This window comes from Rhizophagus irregularis, chromosome 5 (assembly GCF_026210795.1).
Source record: "Rhizophagus irregularis chromosome 5, complete sequence".
Taxonomy (NCBI): domain Eukaryota; kingdom Fungi; phylum Glomeromycota; class Glomeromycetes; order Glomerales; family Glomeraceae; genus Rhizophagus; species Rhizophagus irregularis.
This window is the reverse complement of record NC_089433.1, coordinates 3,611,158-3,633,518: the sequence shown is the minus strand read 5'-3', so window position 1 is coordinate 3,633,518 and position 22,361 is coordinate 3,611,158. Positions and strand designations below refer to the sequence as shown.

Genomic DNA, 22,361 nt, shown 5'->3' with positions numbered 1-22,361 from the left:
ATTTGCTATTGCAAAATAAATATACCAATTACTCTATAATTTGAAATACTTCATAATCTTCCATTGGAAATTTACCTTTTTCTCTTATACTATTTTCATAACATTCTGCTCCATCATAAACCTCCGCCCCATCAAAATCCATATCAGCCGAATCTTCAGATTCGTCAGATGTATATATTAAAAGGTCGTTGCCAAAGCATGGGCCATGACCAGGATGATAATTCAACGCGTTATTTGTACTTTTTACAATACTCAAAATTGCAGCTTTGAAATTATTCTTATTTTTAAAGGAAAAAATAAAACTAGTTTTAGTTTTACCCCAAGAATTAGAATTCGACCATATTATTGGATTATATCCACCAAGAATTTCTTCTGAATCCTTTACTTTTATAAAAGTTACCCTGTAAAAAATCTGATCCGTGTTTTATCTTTCCATGTTTTTTCCGTGAATGTATCATTTTCATGGAATTAATAGCCTTAAATCATGGAAATTTTCATCTCGCTAACACGGATATCCGTGAATGTATCATTTTCACGGAATTTTTACGGAAGACACGGAGAAATAATGGAAATATTCGGATAAAAATTTTTTATAGGGTTACAGTATTATGTTTATTATCACATAAAGTATGAAACTTTTTAGGAGTAAACCCATCTCGGCTTCCTCTTATCAATAATTGAAATTTATATGGTAAATATAATTCTCTTAAATAAGAAAATTTATGATTAACATCAATTTTATTAATCCATCTTGAAATAATTGAAACAACATTTAAATTAACAATTTTTGAATCAATAATTCCAATATTTCCAATATTTCCAATATTTCTAGGCAATGAAATGTTTTCAGTTGGTTCACGATCAGAATCTAAGTAAGAATTTAATAAATCCTCATATAATTGTTTATTTAAGAGTTTTTTATATGGACGAACTTTTTGTGAATATTCTTTTGATGATAAACTAAAAAATCTCACCAAAGGTAAACAATGTAGTAGAGTATTTTTCAACGTCTTAATATCATCATCTGACCAAACATTAGGATCTGTAACGAGAGTGGGATTTTGTGCAAGTCCCCATTTTAATACATGCTCCCATATTTCAATTTCTTTCATTTGTAAATCATCTCTCTTAATAAGTGAAATTAAAAAATTTTCAGAAATCGAAGTGAAATAAAGTGTTTTAAATATTTTTTCAGGTGATTTAGCAATAAAATCTACACAAAATTGTTGAAGCTCCACCAGATTATTAGATTGTAAGCTGATTCGTTGAGTAAATTCAAAATTTTCTTCCATCCATTCGGACTTATTTTCAATTAAATATTTTTGTAAATAATCAACTAGTTCTTGGAGACGAAGTTCATCCGCAACAGCCAATACTTTAAGAAAATCTGAAGTTTCTTGCTCATTTAACGAAAGAGTACCGCCATAAATATATCTATATCAAAAATCCGGTTAATAAAATATAAATATTTAAATGTATGTTATAAAAGATTATAAAATACCTCAAAATAATTTGAAAGATTTCCGGTGATATATTTGGAAATTTAATATGAGCTAAACCGTTGTCCTTCTTTTTATTAGAAGCCATAACCCGCCGAAAATATGGAGAACGATAACATAAAATATTCATATGAGCACGAAATATTTTTACATTAGGGTCCTCACCAACTTCAATTGTAATATCATAATATTCATTATCTTCCAATAATTCAACATAATTTTGACTTAATTTTGAAAAAAATTCGGCGGACATATTTTATAATTTTAAAAATAAGAAAAAGACGATCAAATTAAATATTGGGTGTTGAACTAATATATAATTATTTCAAAAATGGTTAAATTAAATATTGATGTGCATTTACTACGTCATAACTTGACTGTAGCTGGTTCTCATTTATAAATAATGATAAATTTGAATAATTTGAATATTAAATATAAGCAATGATATGGTATTGAAAAATGAAAAAGTGAAAAAGGTTTATAATTTTATTTCATAATATGTCATGTTTCATTTTATTGACTATTTCAGGAAAGTGTTTATTAAAAAAAATTACATATTGCATAGATACGAAGAAACAAATAAGAAAGAAAAAAAAAATACTATTTATCTTTTATAATTTGAAAGATTTCATAATCTTCCATTGGAAAATTTCCTCCTTCTCTTATACTTTTTTCGTAATAATTTTGTTCATTATAAATTTTTGTCACATCAATATCCATATCAGCTGAACCTGTAGACGTATACATTAAAAGATCTTTGCCAAAACATGGACCAAATATGGAATGATAATTCAATGCGTTGTTTGTATCTTTTATAATACTCAATATTGCATCCTTAAAATTATTCTTATTTTTAAAAGAAAATATAAAACTAGCATTGGTTTTACCCCAAGTTCTAGAAGATTCCCATTTTAAAGGGTTATATCCACCTAGAATTTCTTCTGAATCCTTTACTTTTATAAAGGTAACAGTATGGCATTTATTATCACATAAAGTATGAAACTTTTTAGGAGTAAACTCATCCTTCCTCTTATCAATAATTGAAATTTATACGGTAAATATAATTCTCTTAAATGAGAAAATTTATAATTAACATCAACTTTATCAATCCATCTTGAAATAATTGAAACAATATTTAAATTAACAATTTCCGAATCAAAAATTCCATCAATTCCAATACTTCTAGGCAATGAAATGTTTTCAGTTGGTTCACGATCAGAATCTAAGTAAAAATTTAATAAATCCTCATATAGTTGTTTATTTAAGAGTTTTTTATATGGACGAACTTTTTGTGAGAATTCTTTTGATGATAAACTATAAAGTCTCATCAAAGGTAAAAAATGTTGTAGAGTATTTTTCAACGTTTTAATATCATCATTTGACCAAGTATCTGGATCTGAAATGAGAGTTGAATTTTGTGCGAGACCCCATTTTAATACATGTTCCCATACTTCAATTTCTTTCATTTGTAAATCATCTCTCTTAATGAGTGAAACTAAAAATTTTTCAGAAATCGAAGTGAAGTAATGTGATTTAAATATTTTTTCAGGTGATTTAGCAATAAAATTTGCACAAAATTGTTGAAGCTCCACAAAATTATTAGATTGTAAGCTGATTCGTTGAGTAAATTCAAAATTTTCTTCCATCCATTCGGACTTATTTTCAATTAAATATTTTTGTAAATAATCAACTAGTTCTTGGAGTTGAAGCTCATCCGCAGCAGCCAATACTTTAAGAAAATCTGAAGTTTCTTGCTCATCTAACGAAAGAATACCACCATAAATATACCTATATCACAAATCCAGTTAATAAAATATAAATAATGATAAATTAATGTACATTATAAATTAATTACCTCAAGATAATTTGAAAGATTTCCGGTGACATATTTGGAAATTTAATATGAGCTAAAACGTTGTCCTTCTTTTTATTAGAAGCTATAACCCGTCGAAAATATGAAGAACGATAACATAAAATATTCATATGAGCACGAAATATTTTTACATTAGGATCTTCACCAACTTCAATTGTAATATCATAATATTCATCATCTTCCAATAATTCAACATAATTTTGAATTAATTTCGAAAAAAATTCGGCAGACATAATTTATAATTATTTTAAAAGTAAAAAAAAAATCGATCAAAATATTGGCGATAAATTGCTCCATTTGTAATATAATTATTTCAAAAATAGCTAAATTAAATATTGATGTGCATTTATACGTCATAATCGTCATAAGTACTTGCTAATGTTCAAATGATAAATTTGAATAATTTGAATAGTAAATATAAGAATGAAAAAAAAAAAAATAAATATGGTTTATAATTTTATTTTACAATATGCCACGTTTCATTTTTATTGCTTATTCCAGGAAAAGTTAATAAAAATTACATATTACATAGATACGAAAAAACAAAATAAGAAAAAAAAATACTATTTATTTTTTATAATTTGAAAGATTTCGTAATCTTCCATCAGAAATTCGCCTTCTTCTCTTATACTTTTTTCGTAATATTCATCAGTAAAAACTTCTGTAAGATCAAAATCTATATCAGCAGAATCTTCATATGTATATATTAAAAGGTCTTTGCCAAAGCATGGACCATGTTCGTTATGATAATTCAACGCGCCATTTGTATCTTTCACAATACTCAAAATTGCATCCTTTAAATTATTTTATTTTTAAAAGAAAAAATAAAACTATTTTGAGTTTTACCCCATGAATCAAATTTCATCCATATTATTGGATTGTATCCACCAAGAATTTCTTCTGAATCCTTTAATTTAATAAATGTAACTGTATTATGTTTATTATCACATAAAGTATGAAAGTTTCTAGGAGTAAATCCATCCCGACTTCCTCTTATCAATAATTGAAATTTGTATGGTAAATATAATTCTCTTAAATAAGAAAAGTTACAATTAGCATCTACTTTATCAATCCATCTTGAAATAATTGAAACGATATTTAAATTAACAATTTTTGAATCAATAATTCCATCTATTTCAATATTTCTAGGGAGTGAGATACTGTCACCTGGTTCATAATAAGGATCCAAATAAGAACTTAATAGATCTTCATAAGATTGACGTTTAAAAAGCTTTTGATATGGTCTAACTTTATCTGAAAATTCTTTGGATGATAAACTAAAAAGTCTAACAAACGGTAGGCAATGTTGCAGAGTGTTCTCCATTATTTTAAAATCATTATCTAACCAAACATTAGGATCTGCAACGAAAGAAGGATTTTGTGCAAGACCCCATTTTAATACATGTTCCCAAATTTCAACTTCTTTCATTTGTATATCATCCCTCTTAATGAGTGAAACCAAAAATTCTTCAGAAAGTGAAGTAAAATGAGGCGACTTAAATATCCTTTCAGGAGACTTAGCAACAAAATCTGCACAAAATTTTTGAAGCTCTACTAAATTATTAGATTGTGAGCTGATTCGTTGAGTAAATTCAAAATTTTCTTTCATCCACTCGGATTTATTTTCAATTAAATATATTTGTAAATAATCAACTAGTTCCTGAAGACAAAGCTCATCTGCAGCCAACAAAGCATTTAGGATGTCTGAAGTATTCTGTTCATTTAAAGAAATAATACCACCATATATATATCTGAATTACAAAAAATTTAAAGTTAATAATTTGATCTTCAAAGTTATCGTATGGATAATATAAAATTAGAACTTACTCTAAAATAATTTGAAAAATTTCCGATGATATATTTGGTAATCTAATGTGAGATAAAATGTTATCTTCTTTTTTGTTAGAAGCCAAAACTCGTCGTAAATATGGAGAACGATAACACAAAATATTCATATGAGCACGAAAGATTTTTACATTAAGATCTTCACCAACTTCAATTGTAATATCATAATATTTATCATCTTTCAATAATTCAATATAATTTTGACTTAATTTTGAAAAAAATTCGGCAGACATAATTCATAATTTTTAAAAAACAAGATACCATGAAAAGACGATCAAATTAAATATCGGTCGTTAAACTAATATATAATTATTTCAAAGATGGTTAAATTAAATATTGATGTCATGATATGTAGCTGGTTCACATTTATAAATAATGATAAAATTTGAATATTTTGAATATAAAATTATTATGTAATAATCTGTATGAAAAATAAGGTTTATAATTTTATTTCACAATATGTCATGTTACATTTTACTGACTATTCCAAAAGAAATTACATATTGCATAGATACGAAGAAAACAAAATAAGAAAAAAAAAAATACTATTTATTTTTAATAATTTGAAAGATTTCATAATCTTCCATCAGAAATTCGCCTTCCTCTCTTATTCTTTTTTCGTAATATTCACTACAAACTTCCGTCATATCAAAATCTATATCAGCTGCACCTATATATGTATACATTAAAAGATCTTTGCCAAAACATGGACCAAATATGGAATGATAATTCAACGCGTTGTTTGTATCTTTTATAATACTCAATATTGCATCTTTAAAATTATTCTTATTTTTAAAAGAAAAAATAAAACTAACATTAGTTTTACCCCAAGTATCAGAAGATTCCCATTTTAGAGGGTTATATCCACCAAGAATTTCTTCTGAATCCTTTACTTTTATAAAAGTAACAGTATTATGTTTATTATCACATGAAGTATGAAACTTTTTAGGAGTAAATCCATCTCGGCTTCCTCTTATCAATAATTGAAATTTATATGGTAAATATAACTCTCTTAAATGAGAAAAGTTATAATTAACATCAACTTTATCAATCCATCTTGAAATAATTGAAACAATATTTAAATTAACAATTTTTGAATCAATAATTTCAATATTTCCAATGTTTCTAGGCAATGAAATGTCTTCAATCGGTTCACGACCAGAATCCAAGTAAGAATTTAATAAATCCTCATATAGTTGTTTATTTAAGAGTTTTTTATATGGACTAACTTTTTGTGAGAATTCTTTTGATGATAGACAAAAAAGTCTAACGTAAGGTAGACAATGTTGCAAGGTATTTTCCATTGTTTTAAAATCATCATCTGACCAAACATTAGGATCTGTAACGAGAGTGGGATTTTGTGCAAGTCCCCATTTTAATACATGCTCCCATATTTCAATTTCTTTCATTTGTAAATCATCTCTCTTAATAAGTGAAATTAAAAAATTTTCAGAAATCGAAGTGAAATAAAGTGGTTTAAATATTTTTTTCAGGTGATTTAGCAATAAAATCTACACAAAATTGTTGAAGCTCCACCAGATTATTAGATTGTAAGCTGATTCGTTGAGTAAATTCAAAATTTTCTTCCATCCATTCGGACTTATTTTCAATTAAATATTTTTGTAAATAATCAACTAGTTCTTGGAGACGAAGTTCATCCGCAGCAGCCAATACTTTAAGAAAATCTGAATTTTCTTGTTCATTTAACGAAAGAATACCACCATAAATATACCTATATCACAAATCCAGTTAATAAAATATAAATATTTTAAAAAAAATGTTTTAAATGTATTTTATATAAAAATTATAAAATACCTCAAAATCATTTGAAAGATTTCCGGTGATATTTTTATAAATTTAATATGAGCTAAAACGTTGTCCTTTTTATTAGAAGCTATAACCCGCCGAAAATATGAAAAACGATAACATAAAATATTCATATGAGCACGAAATATTTTTACATTAGGATCCTCGCCAACTTCAATTGTAATATCATAATATTCATCATCTTCCAATAATTCAACATAATTTTGAATTAATTTCGAAAAAAATTCGGCAGACATAATTTAAAAGTAAAAAAAAAATCGATCAAAAATATTGGCGATAAATTACTCCATTTGTAATATAATTATTTCAAAAATGGCTAAATTAAAATATTGATGTGCATTTAACTAACGCATAGTCGCCATAAGCACTTACATATACTGTAGCTAATGTTCAAATGATAAATTTGAATAATTTCAGTTGAATAGTAAATATAAATTATACCGAGAATGAAAAAAAAAACGAAAAATAAATAAGGTATATAATTTTATTTACAATATACCACGTTTCATTTTTACTGCTTATTCCAGGAAAAGTTAATAAAAATTACATATTGTATAGATACGAAGAAACAAAATAAAAAAAATACTATTTATCTTTTTATAATTTGAAAGATTTCATAATCTTCCATTAGAAATTCCCCTCCTTCCCTTATACTTTTTTCGTAACAAGATGTTTCATTACAAACTTTTGTCGTATCAAAATCTATATCAGCTGAATCTTTAGATTCTTCAGATGTATATATTATAAGGTCATTGCCAAAGAATGGGCCATGATCAGGATGATAATTCAACGCGTTGTCTGTATATTTTACAATACTCAAAATTGCATCTTTAAAATTACTTCTATTTTTAAAAGAAAAAATAAAACAATTTTGAGCTTCACCCCAAGAATTAACATTCATCCATGTTATTGGATTGTATCCACCAAGAATTTCTTCTGAATCCTTTACTTTAATAAATGTAACTGTATTATGCTTATTATCACATAAAGTATGAAACTTTCTAGGAGTAAATCCATCTCGGCTTCCTCTTATCAATAATTGAAATTCGTATGGTAAATATAATTCTCTTAAATGAGAAAATTTACAATTAACATCTACTTTATCAATCCATCTTGAAATAATTGAAACAATATTTAAATTAACAATTTTTGAATCAATAATTCCATCTATTTCAATATTTCTAGGAAGTGAGATACTGTCACTTGGTTCATAATAAGGATCCAAATAAGAATTTAATAGATCTTCATAAGATTGACGTTTAAAAAGCTTTTGATATGGTCTAACTTTATCTGAAAATTCTTTGGATGATAAACTAAAAAGTCTAACAAATGGTAGGCAATATTGCAAAGTATTCTCCATTGTTTTAAAATCATTATCTGACCAATCATTAGGATCTGAAACGAGAGTAGGATTTTGTGCAAGACCCCATTTTAATACATGTTCCCAAATTTCAACTTCTTTCATTTGTAAATTATCCCTCTTAATGAGTGAAATCAACAATTTCTCGGAAAGTGAAGTAAAATAAAGCGACTTAAGTATTCTTTCAGGAAATTTAGCAACAAAATCTGTACAAAAATGTTGAAGGTCCACTAAATTATTAGATTGTGAACTGATTCGTTGAGTAAATTCGAAATTTTCTTTCATCCACTCAGATTTATTTTCAATTAAATATTTTTGTAAATAATCAACTAGTTCCTGAAAACAAAGCTCATTTGCAGCCAACAAAACATCTAGAATGTCTGAAGTATCCTGTCCACTTAAAGAAATAATACCACCATATATATATCTGTATTACGAAAAATTTAAAGTTAATAATTTGATTCTTCAAGGTTATTGTATGGATAATATAAAATTAGAACTTACTCTAAAATAATTTGAAAAATTTCCGGTGATATATTTGGTAATCTAATGTGAGATAAAATGTTATCTTCTTTTTTGTTAGAAGCCAAAACTCGTCGTAAATATGGAGAACGATAACATAAAATATTCATATGAGCACGAAATATTTTTACATTAGGATCTTCACCAACTTCAATTGTAATATCATAATATTCATCATCTTTTAATAATTCAATATAATTTTGACTTAATTTTGAGAAAAATTCGGCGGACATAATTTATAATTTTAAAATAAAAAAAAAAAGACGATCAAAATTAAATACTGGCCATTTTGTAATATTTAAATCATTTCAAAAATAGTTAAATTAAATATTGATGGTTGTACATCTACGCCAAAATCATAGATCGACTAATGACCTAATGGTTTTATAAAGGTTCGGGTCATACTAACCGACAAAATTTGTGAGCCATGAAATGATTGAACTTTTATGGTGTACTGGAATGTACACATTTTTTTCCCTCCATCATATTACTCAACAATTTAACCATTTTGAAGGCGGCAAATAAACGGAAAGATGGGTAGAAAAGTAAAAAGCTGAACCGAACTGGGTATCATGAATTACATTAAAAAGGTACAATTTATTCTACAGCAGCATTTACCATAAGAACATAAGAAATTATATACTAATGGCGTTTAAAATTATGAGCTAAGGCGATTGGTCAGAGAGAATAAGCACGAAATTAGGAATGGTTCGTTTCTAAGCGGCCACGTATACTAACACTAACATCTGAACCACTATAAGGTTTGTTAATTATTGGACGTACTTTATAAAAAAATAAAAATTTAATATATTTGAATTTATAATTAAAACTTTCACTAAGTCAAAAATATTTATTTCGAACCATTTTCATATTTAACCAAATTAAGAATTTCAGTTAATATTAATCAGTTATTCAATATTATTTCGTTAATAAAAATATTAACAGAAATTAAACGCTGAGTATTCCTGATTACAAACAAAGATATTTTTCATTATATTTGCTGTGGGTCAGTTTGGCTTTTATTAACTTTTTTAAACAAAAAAAAACTACGAATAAACTTTTCAAACACGTACAAGCTTATCTTAATACAAATTAAAAAAATCAAAATTAGTTAATTAGTTTCGAGTTTAATATGATTTTTTTATGAACATTATATTGGCGATATAGGCGATATAACTAATAAATACTGAAAATTATATTTACAGTATTATCGATTAATAATAAAAATATCTATGTATCAATTATTCAACATAACTATGCGAAATATTTTTTATCATTTATTGTTTAAAGTAATTAAAATTATTATCAATATTGGGAAGTTTTTCTCTATAGTCAAATCAATCAATCAAAATAAGCTTTATTAATTTTTGATTCAAAAATGGGCGAGGATTAGTTCAATAATGTACTGTATAATATTTATAGTATTACGGTATTTCAAATATATTTATATATATAAGAGATTTCACAAAGATAATTATCTTTTAGTACTGCTCTAAAAAGGGTTATAATTACATAAAAATGATTGAACTTTTCGAGGAATTTGTCTTATTAACCTGTGTAAATGTTATTTAGTTCGCCAAAAGAATTATTCGAGAATCGATAACTTATATGACGAATGATAAAAGATAATTTAATGTTACGCGTCAGTCGCTCATCCAATATGTTGTTTTATTAAAAGAAAATTATGACCTCAGTGATCTAGTGTAACGAGAATAGTCTAACATACAAAGTATTTATGACTTAGACTCATATGTGGATAATATAGTAACAATTGCGTCTAGGTTAGATTGCTCAGACTAAATAACAATAGTAATAATAAACATAAATTGTTTGTCGTGAATTCGTGATAATTGTTACTCATAGGACTTTAAGTAATTAAGTGTCGTTTATATTCACAAACGCGCATAAGATTAATTTAATTGGAGTTCAGTTACAATATATAAGGAAATGACAGATAGAACAGCCAAAGAAATTTACAATTAGTCGTATAATGCCAGTTAAAATTATCCAAAAAAAGAGAGGTTATATCCTATTTAATTTCGATATGATGTTAATGTTAAAATGGGCATAAATTGGTAAAATTTATTTCATCCATTATTAGAACTCGATTGTTTCAATCATTTTACAATAACAATAATTGAATAAATCTTCACCAGTTATGATTTCTTTGCGTAATAATGTGAAAATTTCTAACGTTACTGATACATATTATGAAAGTTGACAAAGAACTGACATTAAGAAATTATATATAAAAGCGTATAATTATCAAGACAGGTCGTTTTAATAGTACCAGAAACATAGAAGGTTCGATTGATTTGAATAGATTATACTCAAAATTCCATAATTAAAAATTAATTTTTTTTTTTTTATATATCTTTCGCGTCCATATTATAGAATTTAGCAACCGTAGCTGGTAGTATATTATTATAAAATACGTAGCAATTATAATGTTACGTTATAGATTCCCCAAATTGGTATAACTATCTATAGTTAACAAGATATTTTTTAAAGTCTCTTGTTCTCTTATCTAATCCCTTCGTAAAAAATATGCTCCTAAATTATACAAAGAGTTTACATTCCAAAGAATCATATTTGAAATATATTCAAGAATATCTTTCAGCGATATTTGAAAAGAACTGGCACTAACAAGTTAATAGTAAGAATATGTTACTAGTAAGAATATTAGTTTGAAATACTTTATTTTTTCAAAAAAAAATAAAATTGAAAATTCATTTTATTATTTTCACGTTTATGTTCCGAGCAATTCTCTTTTTCGAAATATATTTATTCATTTATTCTATTAAATAATAAAAAAAAAAATCGCTGGTTAGACCAGACTATCATCTATAAAGATTATGACAATTACGACGAATACGACATGTCAAGGACCCCGGATAATTATAATAGAGGTCACATCCGCAGTACTAATTAAAAATTCAATGAAATATACATAATTTTTGCCGTTTTGATATACATTTTTATCATATGACCTTTATACGTATTAAAAATATCCTTTTTTATCATATGACTTTAATAATATTTTTTTTTACAATATTATATTTCATATTAAATTTATTCAGCATCATCATTTAATCGACTTTGTAGCAATAATCAATTGTAATTTATCTATAATTGAATTAAAAAAATTATAGATTGCCATTTCTTTTTTTCCTACAATTAAAAATCCCATATTTTCAGTAATATTTTCGCAATTTCCTAAATAATAATGATCAAATAACTAGGAATATGTAAAAACAAAACATATTTTGGTTCATCCATTGGAAAACATCCAAAAATATTTGGAATCTGTTTTATATAAACATGTACTGAAATATAAGAAAGTGAATCAATACAGCTAGTACTATCAACATAAGAATGATAATTTGTTAATTTATGATACATAGCCAAAAATTGAACAAGTCAAATTTTTAATCCCAAAAGTGCAAATGCATAACCACCACGATTGGTGGAATTTTCCAAAGTAACATTTGCAACGCTAATGCTTAGCAAAGCTAAATAAATTATAATATAAATTATAAATTAATATAAATTTGCAAACAATAACCAGTGAATTTTACCTGAGGCATTTTGATATCTTTCCAATACTTCTAAACATGTTCTATTTTGCCATCTTTTAGTTTTTAAATTTCCAGTTTTTGTGCCATCATTTTGAGCCAAAGCAACTAAGTAAATTTGATAAATTATGATAAATTTATCTAATATAAAATGTATTTTTCTCATTTGCTATTTATATTGAAAATTGATGTAACATTGCATATGATATTTCCTAAATATACGCTTTTATTAGAAAAATCACATGTGACCTTAAAATTTTGTCTAAAATTATATACTTTTTTTACTGTGACCTAATTTGGCGGTACTCTATTTTGACATGTAACTTTTTTTTAAAATACCCGTTTTTTCATATGACCTTTCCATTAAAAATGCAAAATTATATACTTTTTTTGCATATGACCTTTATTATAATTATCCGGGGTCCTACATGTCAAATCATGGTATAAAATTTTGTTCTTAAAATTCGAGATCAAAGAACACGTGATCAGAATTTGGTCGCATTAGATAATTTGGCCAAAATTATGGTTTAGAAAATTTTAACCGACTTCTAATCGATAATCGTTTACGTGTTATTGGGGGTGCGCGGTCAACTATGTAAATCAAAAGTATATCAAGTTACCTAGTATTTTACATAGTTAATATTTTTTAGAGTTTAAATTTGATAAACGAAATTTTCTTTTGGATACACAGATCGAACAACTTCTTTCTCCCACAAAAATTTGATGTCCCGTCCCAAGATATTGTCCCAATTTATTAATGTTATATAAATCATATATCCTCTTGTAATGAGATTTTGTTCCAGACATCAACAGTAACTTATCCAAGTCCTGGACTGTCCCATCCAATGACTTGTAACTGCCACATCACTGTTTTTGAGTAGGGATGGCAACGGTTGGTCATGGTCGGTCATCGGTCAGTCATAACCGGTCAAGAACCTTTGACTGACCAACCGACCGTTTGACCGGCCGTTTATTAACCGATCCTGAAAACATTTGCGAAACGTAATTTAATAAAAAAACGTTTGAAATACTTAATAAAAACATTTTCGCAACGTTTTCTATTAAAATAATTAAAAAAACGTTTGCGAAACATTTTTTATTACAGCAAATTTCAAAATATACGGGACACTTGAGAAATTTGATTGTCGGGTTGTCGGGTAGCCGGGTTACTCGGCAGTAGGTTGTTTATTAGAAAAGTATAAATAACACGTGACGAGTATAATGAATACTAGTATATCAGATTATATAATAACCTACTGCCGAGTAACCCGGCTACCCGACAACCTGACAATCAAATTTCTCAAGTGTCCCGTATATTTTGAAATTTGCGTTTCGCAAACATTTTCAGGATCGGTTAAACGGTCGGTCAAACGGTCGGTCAGAGGTCTTTGACCGACCGATATCGGTCATGGTCATGACCGGTCATAACCAGTTAATGACCGTGACCGTTGCCATCCCTATTTTTGAGTACCTTAAGTGCTACTGTATAGCTACACGTAATTATAATTTTCTTTTTTTCTTTTTACAAATACATCTTTTTTTTTCAGATGTTGACCTGAGAATGAGTCTAGGATTTAACTAATGCCTGCAAAAACATCATAGATCGTACTGAAAATACCATAACAGATAACACGTTGGGGTGCGTGGTCAACAAAAAGTATGTTAAGTTATTTAAAAAAAATTATTAATTGAGATTTTTTTTATAAATATGACAACAATATATATAAGTTAAAATTTTAATATTACAATAATGCAAATATATACAAATTAATATAATGACGATAATATCAATTAATTTCTATAATGTAATAATGATAATGTAAATGATTTTAATTTAGCAAAGTATTAATACGACATGATTTTGATTACCCATTATATATATTTTATATTTCATGTTCAATTAGATTTGCAGCTTTAACGTTTCCGCATTTTGAGAAAAAAAGCATATAAAGATTAAGGATACGATTTCATTAACAAGGTTACGACTTACGAGGCCATTTCTTGCATTAATAATAAAATTCCTAAAAAAAAAAAAATCAGACCTCAAGACCTCAAGATAGATAAACTACTTATTAAAGTTCAAATTGCAAAATAACTTACTAGTTAATGTAAAAAAAAAGGCTTTGTAACTTTGTAAATAATGTTTGGAGAAAACTAAAATACTTGACATCGTAAAAAAATTAACACGTGAAATGCATTTTATTGGCCAAATATCACGTGTTCTGATAATTTTTCGCTACTCTATTTTTTTTTATGAGTCCAACATACAATGCTCGAGTATTGATTCGAACCAATCAATGATTGTATACGGTTAGCTCGATTAAATTCGCTAATAACACTGCGTGTAGTATGTGGATTGTAAAATATCTGATTTAAAAACCGAGTAGTACATATCATATTGGCAATACAGTATAACCTCGATATACCGATATTCGATATACCGATATACTATTAAAAACTTGATATACCGATAAAATTTTATTTTCCACTATATGTGAGGACATATAAATATCGGTATAACTTTGATATAACGATATTTCATATATGTCCCGACATATCGTTATATAAAGGTTTGACTGTAGTATGAAAGTCTAATTTATATATTGAATAATATTTTATTGATTATTAAAAAACAGAATTGTTGTGAATGCTTAATTTTACAAGTATTACGATATTCAAAAAATGATTATATAATTTGAATAAGGTTTAATTCTGAAATCCCAATTTAACTGTTCCCAATAAACAATTCTAACAGCTCCATATAAGTAAAAAGTCTACTGAATTTTTTGATTGTGATTAATAAATACTTTATATACTTGATACTGTATGAGTGTATGTGACACGTCCAACAAAAAATTTCTTCCGTTCCTTTTATTATTAGTTATACAAATATTCTGGATATGTTATAATAATTATTTTTTTTTTTTAATAAGTTCCTAAATCTCTGCAAATTATTTTTCAAAAGAAATTTTTTTATCGAAAATATTTTTAATAATTATACTTTAAAAGAAAATTCATATAATATTTAATAATTATTACATTATTAGATCGAACAAAAATAAAATTATATAAATAAAATTCAATTAACGTAAATCATCTGTGGTTAATCACGCCACGATACTTTTTGACATTCAAAACTTGCTTATAATAAATATATAAACTTATAATAAGTTAATAATGTTCGAAAGTTGGAATTGACGACGAAATATAGACAAATTCTAAGCCGGAATTAAGTATAGCCAGTTAACCGGTTAATTTTGAATTATTTAATACTGCAAATATAATTGTTACTATTCATCAAGTTTTTCGTATCAAATTTAGAATTTTCTAATTTTAGAGTTGAAGAATTTTATTGGATTTAAGTTTGCAGATAATCCGGAATTTCTTGAAATATTAGAGTGTTACAAATTTCAAGTTTTTTATTAAATCACGTGTAATAGCTATCAAAATTATTTGAAATTTAAACTTAAAATTCCTGTTATTTTTTTGTTAATTTTAAAAATATGCACACACGGTACATGATCATCAATTTATGATGTAGTATTTATATTGCAACACGAACTGATTACACAAATTTTGATAAACTCCTTTTTTTTACTATGAGTCAATTTAACCAAAAACATTATCCCTTTGAAGACAAACATCAAACATTTACCGGTTTATCTATCAATACTTTTTTTCATTTTTTTATCTTTTGATGAGGGGGATGAGGGGGATGAGGGGAAAAAAAAAGAAATGTATATTGTGCATATTTTAAAATGAATAACATTTTGGGCTCATAGAAAGTAATTCAGCCAATTTGCATATGTCAATATTCAATTATTTTTTTTGACATCATTTATTGAAATTTTTGAAAAAAATTCTTGGAAATTTTCTCTAATTAATCCAAAAAAAAAAAAAAGGTTTCAAAGTTTTAAATGCTGCGGTAATACGATAAAAAATGTTTTATTTAACAATGGAACCTACATTCGAACATGTGAAAATTTTGATGAGATAAAGTTTTTTCATCTTTGTAACACTTTTGGGTTGCATCTTGCATCTTTATTACTCTCATTTTGCAATATTTATTATTTAATTTAATCTTAAATTAGTTATCCAGGTTACACAAGTTAAATGTAAATTTAGTTGATGAACACAATTATATTAATAAAGTGAATGTTTACAATATTTACCGCTTATATACGGTAAAGTTCTCCCAATAGAAACTTGATTCTTGCAGTTTTTTTCAAAATTTTTATATGACCTTCTTCCCTAAAACAGACAAAGAAAATATCAAAATGGAAAAGAAAAAAGGGGATATAATTATAAATTTAGTAAAAAAAAAATATATATGTATAATTTTATTTGCAGTTTAGTGCTACTTTTAACAAGTAATGTAATGTGTGAAAATTTACATGTAATACAAAAAATAACTTAACTCCATATCCCGATTGAAGCGTCTCTTGTGAAAATAAAAAAAAAAAAAAAAAATTTTTTTTTCTACCGCACATTTTTTTCCCCGCACATAATTTTTTTTTTTCTTTTTTAACAAAAAAAAAAAAAGTTTTTCTTTTAATAATAATAAATATTATAAACTAAATATAACATCAAAATGACAATCGGTCTAATCTCGGATTGTCTTGGAGAAATTTTTAAGTGCTTTCCTGATGATAATAACTCATTATATCATTGTATGTTGGTTAATAGAATGTGGTGTGAAAGTGCCGTGCAAATTCTATGGAAAGATCCTTTGGCGATGCTAATAAAGAAGACGGATGCATTAAGTCTATATGATAATAATGTTGAAACCGAAACAGAAGAAAGGGAACAAGCATTAGGATTATTATGTGCATTTATTAACCAATTACCTGAAGAATCACGTTCTTTATTAATTCGAAATGGAGTAAAATTACCAAAAAGTAATACCAAAAAACCTATGTTTAATTATTTAGAATTTATTAATACTTTTGATATAGTAAGATTTAGTTTAGCTGTATCATTTTGGTTATTCCGTAGTGGAAAACATAGTGGTAAAACTAGATTTCAATGTTATCTTATGGAACAAGAAATGTATAGAGTTATCGTTAATAAGTGTCCTCATATCACAAAAATTCGTTGCGTTGAAGATTTAATGGATATGGATTCTGAGCAATTACCAGTATTTAATTTCACTTATTTACTTACTACTCCTAATAATTTATTTTCAAATATTCGAGAATTTGAATGTTCGGCAGGTTTTACGACCGATCAACTTTTTTTCGTATTTTCTCAATTAATAACAAATTTGGATACCCTTAAAATTCAATCCGCACCAGAATATTTTGATGGTTGTAATGGTTTATCAGAATTCATTAAAACTCAACAATCTTTACGTCGTGTAGAATTTATTTGTAATGATAAAGATGATGATGATTTACAATATGAATGTAAAGAAATTGGTAAAGCGTTAGAAAAACAAGTTAAATCTTTAACTAAATTAAGGATTTTTGGTTTTCAAGGCGTTCCATTCGACACTTTTCGAAATTGTGAAAATTTAGAAGAATTATCTTTATGTTTCGTTGATGATATGCCTCATGATATAGAAGAAAAGTTAACAATGTATAAATTTAGAAAACTTACAAAATTATATATCAAAGCAACTTCATTAGATTTAAGTAAAATATCAAAATTTATTAGACACAATGGTGGGAAATTAACTGATATTAAATTAGAAATAGAAAATAATGTTGATAATGAACAATCTGGTTTAATATTAGAAGCTGTGGCAAATAATTGTCCAAATATAATCTCATTCCAAAGTTCTATCGATCCAGCAAATCAATCACAATTAATGAATTTCTGTAAACGTTGCAAAAAATTAGTTAATCTTCGTCTTAATTTCGTTGAGGAAAAATTTGATGCGTGTGATACTTATGACGTTCTCAACATACTTGGAGAATATGCTCCACGTAATATATTTAATTTCATAATAGAAGGTGATTGGGAATTATTAAAATGTACTTTGGAAAACTTTTTGAAACAACGACAATCTGTCGCTCCTTTTAGAGTTATCTATATTGGTATTATAGGTCGTCTTAAAAGAAGTGATGATTGTGATTCTTTTGATGTAGATAATTTTGATTCTGATTATGAAGGTTCAGATTATTCGGATTCTCAATATGGTTATCAAAGAAATTTCAATGATTTGGATTTTTATCATCATGAAAGGTTTAAAGATTCAAACTCCGAACTTGATTTTGTTAGTAAATCATGTGATTATTATGATGATTGGGATGATATGAATTCTCTAACAAAGTATATTGAAGAAGGAATATTGGAAATTCGTTCTCCTTTATTGAAGGATTCGGAATTCTGGTTTTAAATTTGGATTTAACCTTTTTTTGGGGGGAAAAGAAAAAAAAATAAATATATATTTTTTTAGTATAAGATTACTAATAAAATATTTTTTTTTCTTTTTTTTCCTTTTTTTTCTTTCTACTTTTGAGTTCGCGTTAATCGCGTTAATAATTGAGATTGTATTAATTACGGGTAATATATATATATGTAATATATTTTTAGTATTGATTACTAAAAATATTTTTCTTTTTTTTTTTTCGTTAATAATTTTGATTTTTTAAATTAATTATCGATGCTTTACATATCTGTACATAATTATTATTGGAATTAATTGTTGATTGATGAATTAATTAGAAATTTTAGAAGATCAATAGTTTTTTTTTGTATTTTCATGATTTTTTTTTCCTTTTTTTTATCATGTAATAAAAATTCCTATAATCTTGTTATAAAAAAAAACCAATGTTCGGAACAAAGTATTTGATCTTTTCAGAAAAAAATATAAAGTAAATATCTTTTTAGGACTGTAACGTCACATTTCGCTTATTCGATCATTCGATTATTTAATAAATTTATTACGAGAATAAGCGAAACATTACGTTTCCTTCAATATTACTTGTCCTAAAATAACTATGAATCAAAAATCTCTTGGGTGATCACAACTTATGATACGGCGAATTACACTGTTACACGCGTGGAATGATAAGATTTTACATGAGGGACCTGTATTAAAAAGTCGTACAAACTCAATTCTTTGTTTAAACATTTCGGCATAATCTGATAAGAAAGATACACTTTATGCCTTAATAACGAATATTTGCGTTAAAATTATCACATGAAAAAATACCAAAATTCTATTGGTTATACCGTTATAGTGCTACATGGTTTTCACGTTTACTAATACAAATTAAAGTCCTATTCGGACGATGTTTTAGGAGGTATACAGTCTACTCGCTTTATAACGGAAGTGATGGTTTAGCAAATCAGGCCTTCGTTATAAGAAAATTCGTTAACATGAAATTCGGTTAACTCGGAAAATTTTATATATTGCGGTAAGTTGTATAATACTTATAATACTTGTATTATGGATAACCGCCGATAACGCATCACAGTTGTCGCACAATATATCTTCGATAAAAATTCGTTATGAACAAAAATTCGTTACTTCGTTAAACGGTATACAGAATTTTACTAGTAATCTTCGGTATAACAAGAATTTTTTATGATAAAATTGATATAACACCGAAGGTTCGCTATATTAAGAAATTCGTTAAATCGAAATTCGTTGTAAAGCGAGTGGACTATATATACATAATACGACATACATAAATTAACGCATAAAATTTCTTTTACTATCAACTCGTAAAAAATTTGCGATATTCATTATTGTAATTCGATAAGAGGATTTGTTGAGATTTGATCGGAATGATCAACTTATCAAATGCGATGTTATTGTTCGGTCGATTAGGAAGGAATATGCGGGATTTTACTGAACAGATATTTTTATGAGACATCCAATATTGAAATCAGTATTAGTAATATTAATTCCTATTGGTCACCGCAGTATTACCGTATGGGTCTTCGATAATCCCCATCACCATTTATTAATAGGTATTAAGATTTAGTTCTTTCCCTTTAGGATAATACCAGCCAGAGTTTTATTGTCTCTTTAGATACTGGCTGACAATATTGTAATTCCGACCCTAAAAAACATCCTTATTCCTTTTAGAATGAATCATATTGACAAGGAATTGTTTGAATTACATTATAAAATTAAGTACGAATTCTACAGGGAAAAATAAAACTGCTATATCAAATTTAACGGGCAAAAAAAAAAATTTTTCTTATCTTTATATAAAAGCTTGATGATTAACTTCTGATTCTCATATACAACTGGTAACGCCTTTTTGAAAATAGCAATAATTAGGCTGATTTTATTATTTTTGTATCTTTCTTCTAAGAATAGTTTCTTTACAATTCGTGATCTAGGAATGTTATCATATAAATGTAAAAAATTTTTACAGTGAATCTGCTGCTTTATAAGGTCCATGTGACATAGGATGATAGCTTCATTCAAATCTTAAGTGTACGAATTTTAAATTGAAAATTTTAATGGCCTACGGAAACAGCAACGTTAAAGAGATCAAAATCAATTAAATGTTATTTTTTTTCTTGCTAAACTCGATCACGTTAATTAGTCACGTGTGGCACATTTGATTGGATATAATTAATTCATGTGATTGATGGCTATTTAGTATGTCTTGATTGGTACATTCGTACAATAACTAACTTATTGATAACAACGAAGGATAAATTTATTTCATTTGTACTATTACGGAAAATTCGGATAAATTTATTAAGGGACAAAAAAAAATGAAAACACGGACTTCCGATTGAATATATTAATTATAAAAAATTACACTAATTGTAATATTTGCAAATTATATTAAATTTGTCATTTAAGAATATATGTATGTATAGCGTCGGAAATTAATTATGAGGAAAATTATATAAAAAAAATTTAGATCTATTAAATACATATACAGTATATATAATTATTATTATGATTTCATTGATACATTATAAGTTTTTTCATTTAATTATTATTAGTGATACCGACTTAACTGAGACCAAAATGGTAAAGTTGTTTTTTTAACATTTATTATCGTTCAGCCAATAGGATCATGCAAGATTTTCATAGACTGATATATATTATTGATATAATAAAATGGAGTAAAAAATATGGTGTAAATGAACGAATATTTTGTAGGAAAAGTTTAAATAAAGCTAATAAAGTGGATTAAAAATAGCATAAAAATGAAATTTATAGAAAGTTAAATAAAGTTTATTTATGATGTTATTTTGATCAAAAACGTCAGAACAATAACACCATTATTGGATGTGGGGCTATATACCGACATAGCTACTCTTCCATCCAATAACTATTTATTATTTTTTAGTTTTGCTAGTTGTTAACAATTGTTAAAAGCTATAATAAAGTATAAAATGACCTATCATGTTTAATTAAAGTTAAAATTTTAACTTTTGTACGCACTTTCTCTTCGCCCTTTCTCTCTATCTCGTCCACGTCCTTTCTCCCTTTCTTTTCTTGTCCTTTACCTTTCCCATCGTAAGAAAAAAGTAAACACGCTTCCTTCAGCAATCAGGTATATATATATATGTATAAAAAATAAACAAATAAACACGTTTCCTTAAGCAACCTTTTCATCGAATATTTGAGGTATATATATATGTATATATAGTCGAGGTATGGAATTTTTTAGTTACAATATGCATTTGTCTCATTTAAGGAAATCTTGATAAATTTTAGATCTACTAATTAATTAATTATAGATGAGAAATTAAATAAAAGTTTTATTTTTAATTTATAGTTATATATATATTTAATAAAAGTGCAAAGCGTTAATATTTTTTGCTGACTTAGCCAAGTCTTTTAAAAATCTTCTTGTCACCTGACACCAACGTTGAGGTGTGATCAGGGGGGGAAAGGAGAGAGGGGAAGAGGAAAGAGCAAGGAATAAGGGAAA

At 26.4% G+C, this 22,361-nt stretch overlaps 7 protein-coding genes across 8 annotated transcripts; 1 reads left to right on the top strand and 6 right to left on the bottom strand.

Annotated features, from left to right (window-relative positions):
- Positions 1-28: 28 nt before the first annotated feature.
- On the bottom strand, positions 29-1,752 carry OCT59_025311 (uncharacterized protein; the record flags this gene model as incomplete). Its single annotated transcript, XM_066137596.1, has 4 exons — positions 29-384; positions 623-1,434; positions 1,502-1,569; positions 1,651-1,752. 4 exons carry the CDS (start codon positions 1,750-1,752, stop codon positions 29-31), a joined length of 1,338 nt encoding a protein of 445 aa, XP_065992008.1.
- Positions 1,753-2,099: 347 nt separating this feature from the next.
- On the bottom strand, positions 2,100-3,605 carry OCT59_025310 (uncharacterized protein; the record flags this gene model as incomplete). Its single annotated transcript, XM_066137587.1, has 5 exons — positions 2,100-2,528; positions 2,600-2,980; positions 3,230-3,287; positions 3,355-3,422; positions 3,504-3,605. 5 exons carry the CDS (start codon positions 3,603-3,605, stop codon positions 2,100-2,102), a joined length of 1,038 nt encoding a protein of 345 aa, XP_065992007.1.
- A 330-nt stretch (positions 3,606-3,935) lies between these two features.
- OCT59_025309 (uncharacterized protein) lies at positions 3,936-4,981 on the bottom strand (the record flags this gene model as incomplete). Of its 2 annotated transcripts, none has more annotated exons than XM_066137580.1 (2): positions 3,936-4,141; positions 4,219-4,981. In XM_066137580.1, the coding sequence occupies 2 exons, from the start codon at positions 4,979-4,981 to the stop codon at positions 3,936-3,938; spliced, it is 969 nt and encodes a 322-aa protein (XP_065992006.1). The 2 variants fall into 2 exon arrangements, with proteins under 2 accessions (XP_065992006.1, XP_065992005.1); XM_066137579.1 differs by having other exon boundaries at positions 4,219-4,696.
- Positions 4,982-5,762: 781 nt separating this feature from the next.
- Positions 5,763-7,043, bottom strand: OCT59_025308 (uncharacterized protein; the record flags this gene model as incomplete). Its single annotated transcript, XM_066137577.1, has 3 exons — positions 5,763-6,641; positions 6,733-6,949; positions 7,033-7,043. 3 exons carry the CDS (start codon positions 7,041-7,043, stop codon positions 5,763-5,765), a joined length of 1,107 nt encoding a protein of 368 aa, XP_065992004.1.
- A 590-nt stretch (positions 7,044-7,633) lies between these two features.
- OCT59_025307 (uncharacterized protein) lies at positions 7,634-9,159 on the bottom strand (the record flags this gene model as incomplete). Its single annotated transcript, XM_066137568.1, has 2 exons — positions 7,634-8,831; positions 8,909-9,159. The coding sequence occupies 2 exons, from the start codon at positions 9,157-9,159 to the stop codon at positions 7,634-7,636; spliced, it is 1,449 nt and encodes a 482-aa protein (XP_065992003.1).
- Positions 9,160-12,346: 3,187 nt separating this feature from the next.
- Positions 12,347-12,667, bottom strand: OCT59_025306 (uncharacterized protein; the record flags this gene model as incomplete). Its single annotated transcript, XM_025327731.1, has 2 exons — positions 12,347-12,438; positions 12,505-12,667. 2 exons carry the CDS (start codon positions 12,665-12,667, stop codon positions 12,347-12,349), a joined length of 255 nt encoding a protein of 84 aa, XP_025169764.1.
- Positions 12,668-17,092: 4,425 nt separating this feature from the next.
- OCT59_025305 (uncharacterized protein) lies at positions 17,093-18,841 on the top strand (the record flags this gene model as incomplete). The annotated part of the gene is made up of 2 exons (XM_066137561.1): positions 17,093-17,906; positions 17,979-18,841. 2 exons carry the CDS (start codon positions 17,093-17,095, stop codon positions 18,839-18,841), a joined length of 1,677 nt encoding a protein of 558 aa, XP_065992002.1.
- Between the last annotated feature and the right edge of the window lie 3,520 nt (positions 18,842-22,361).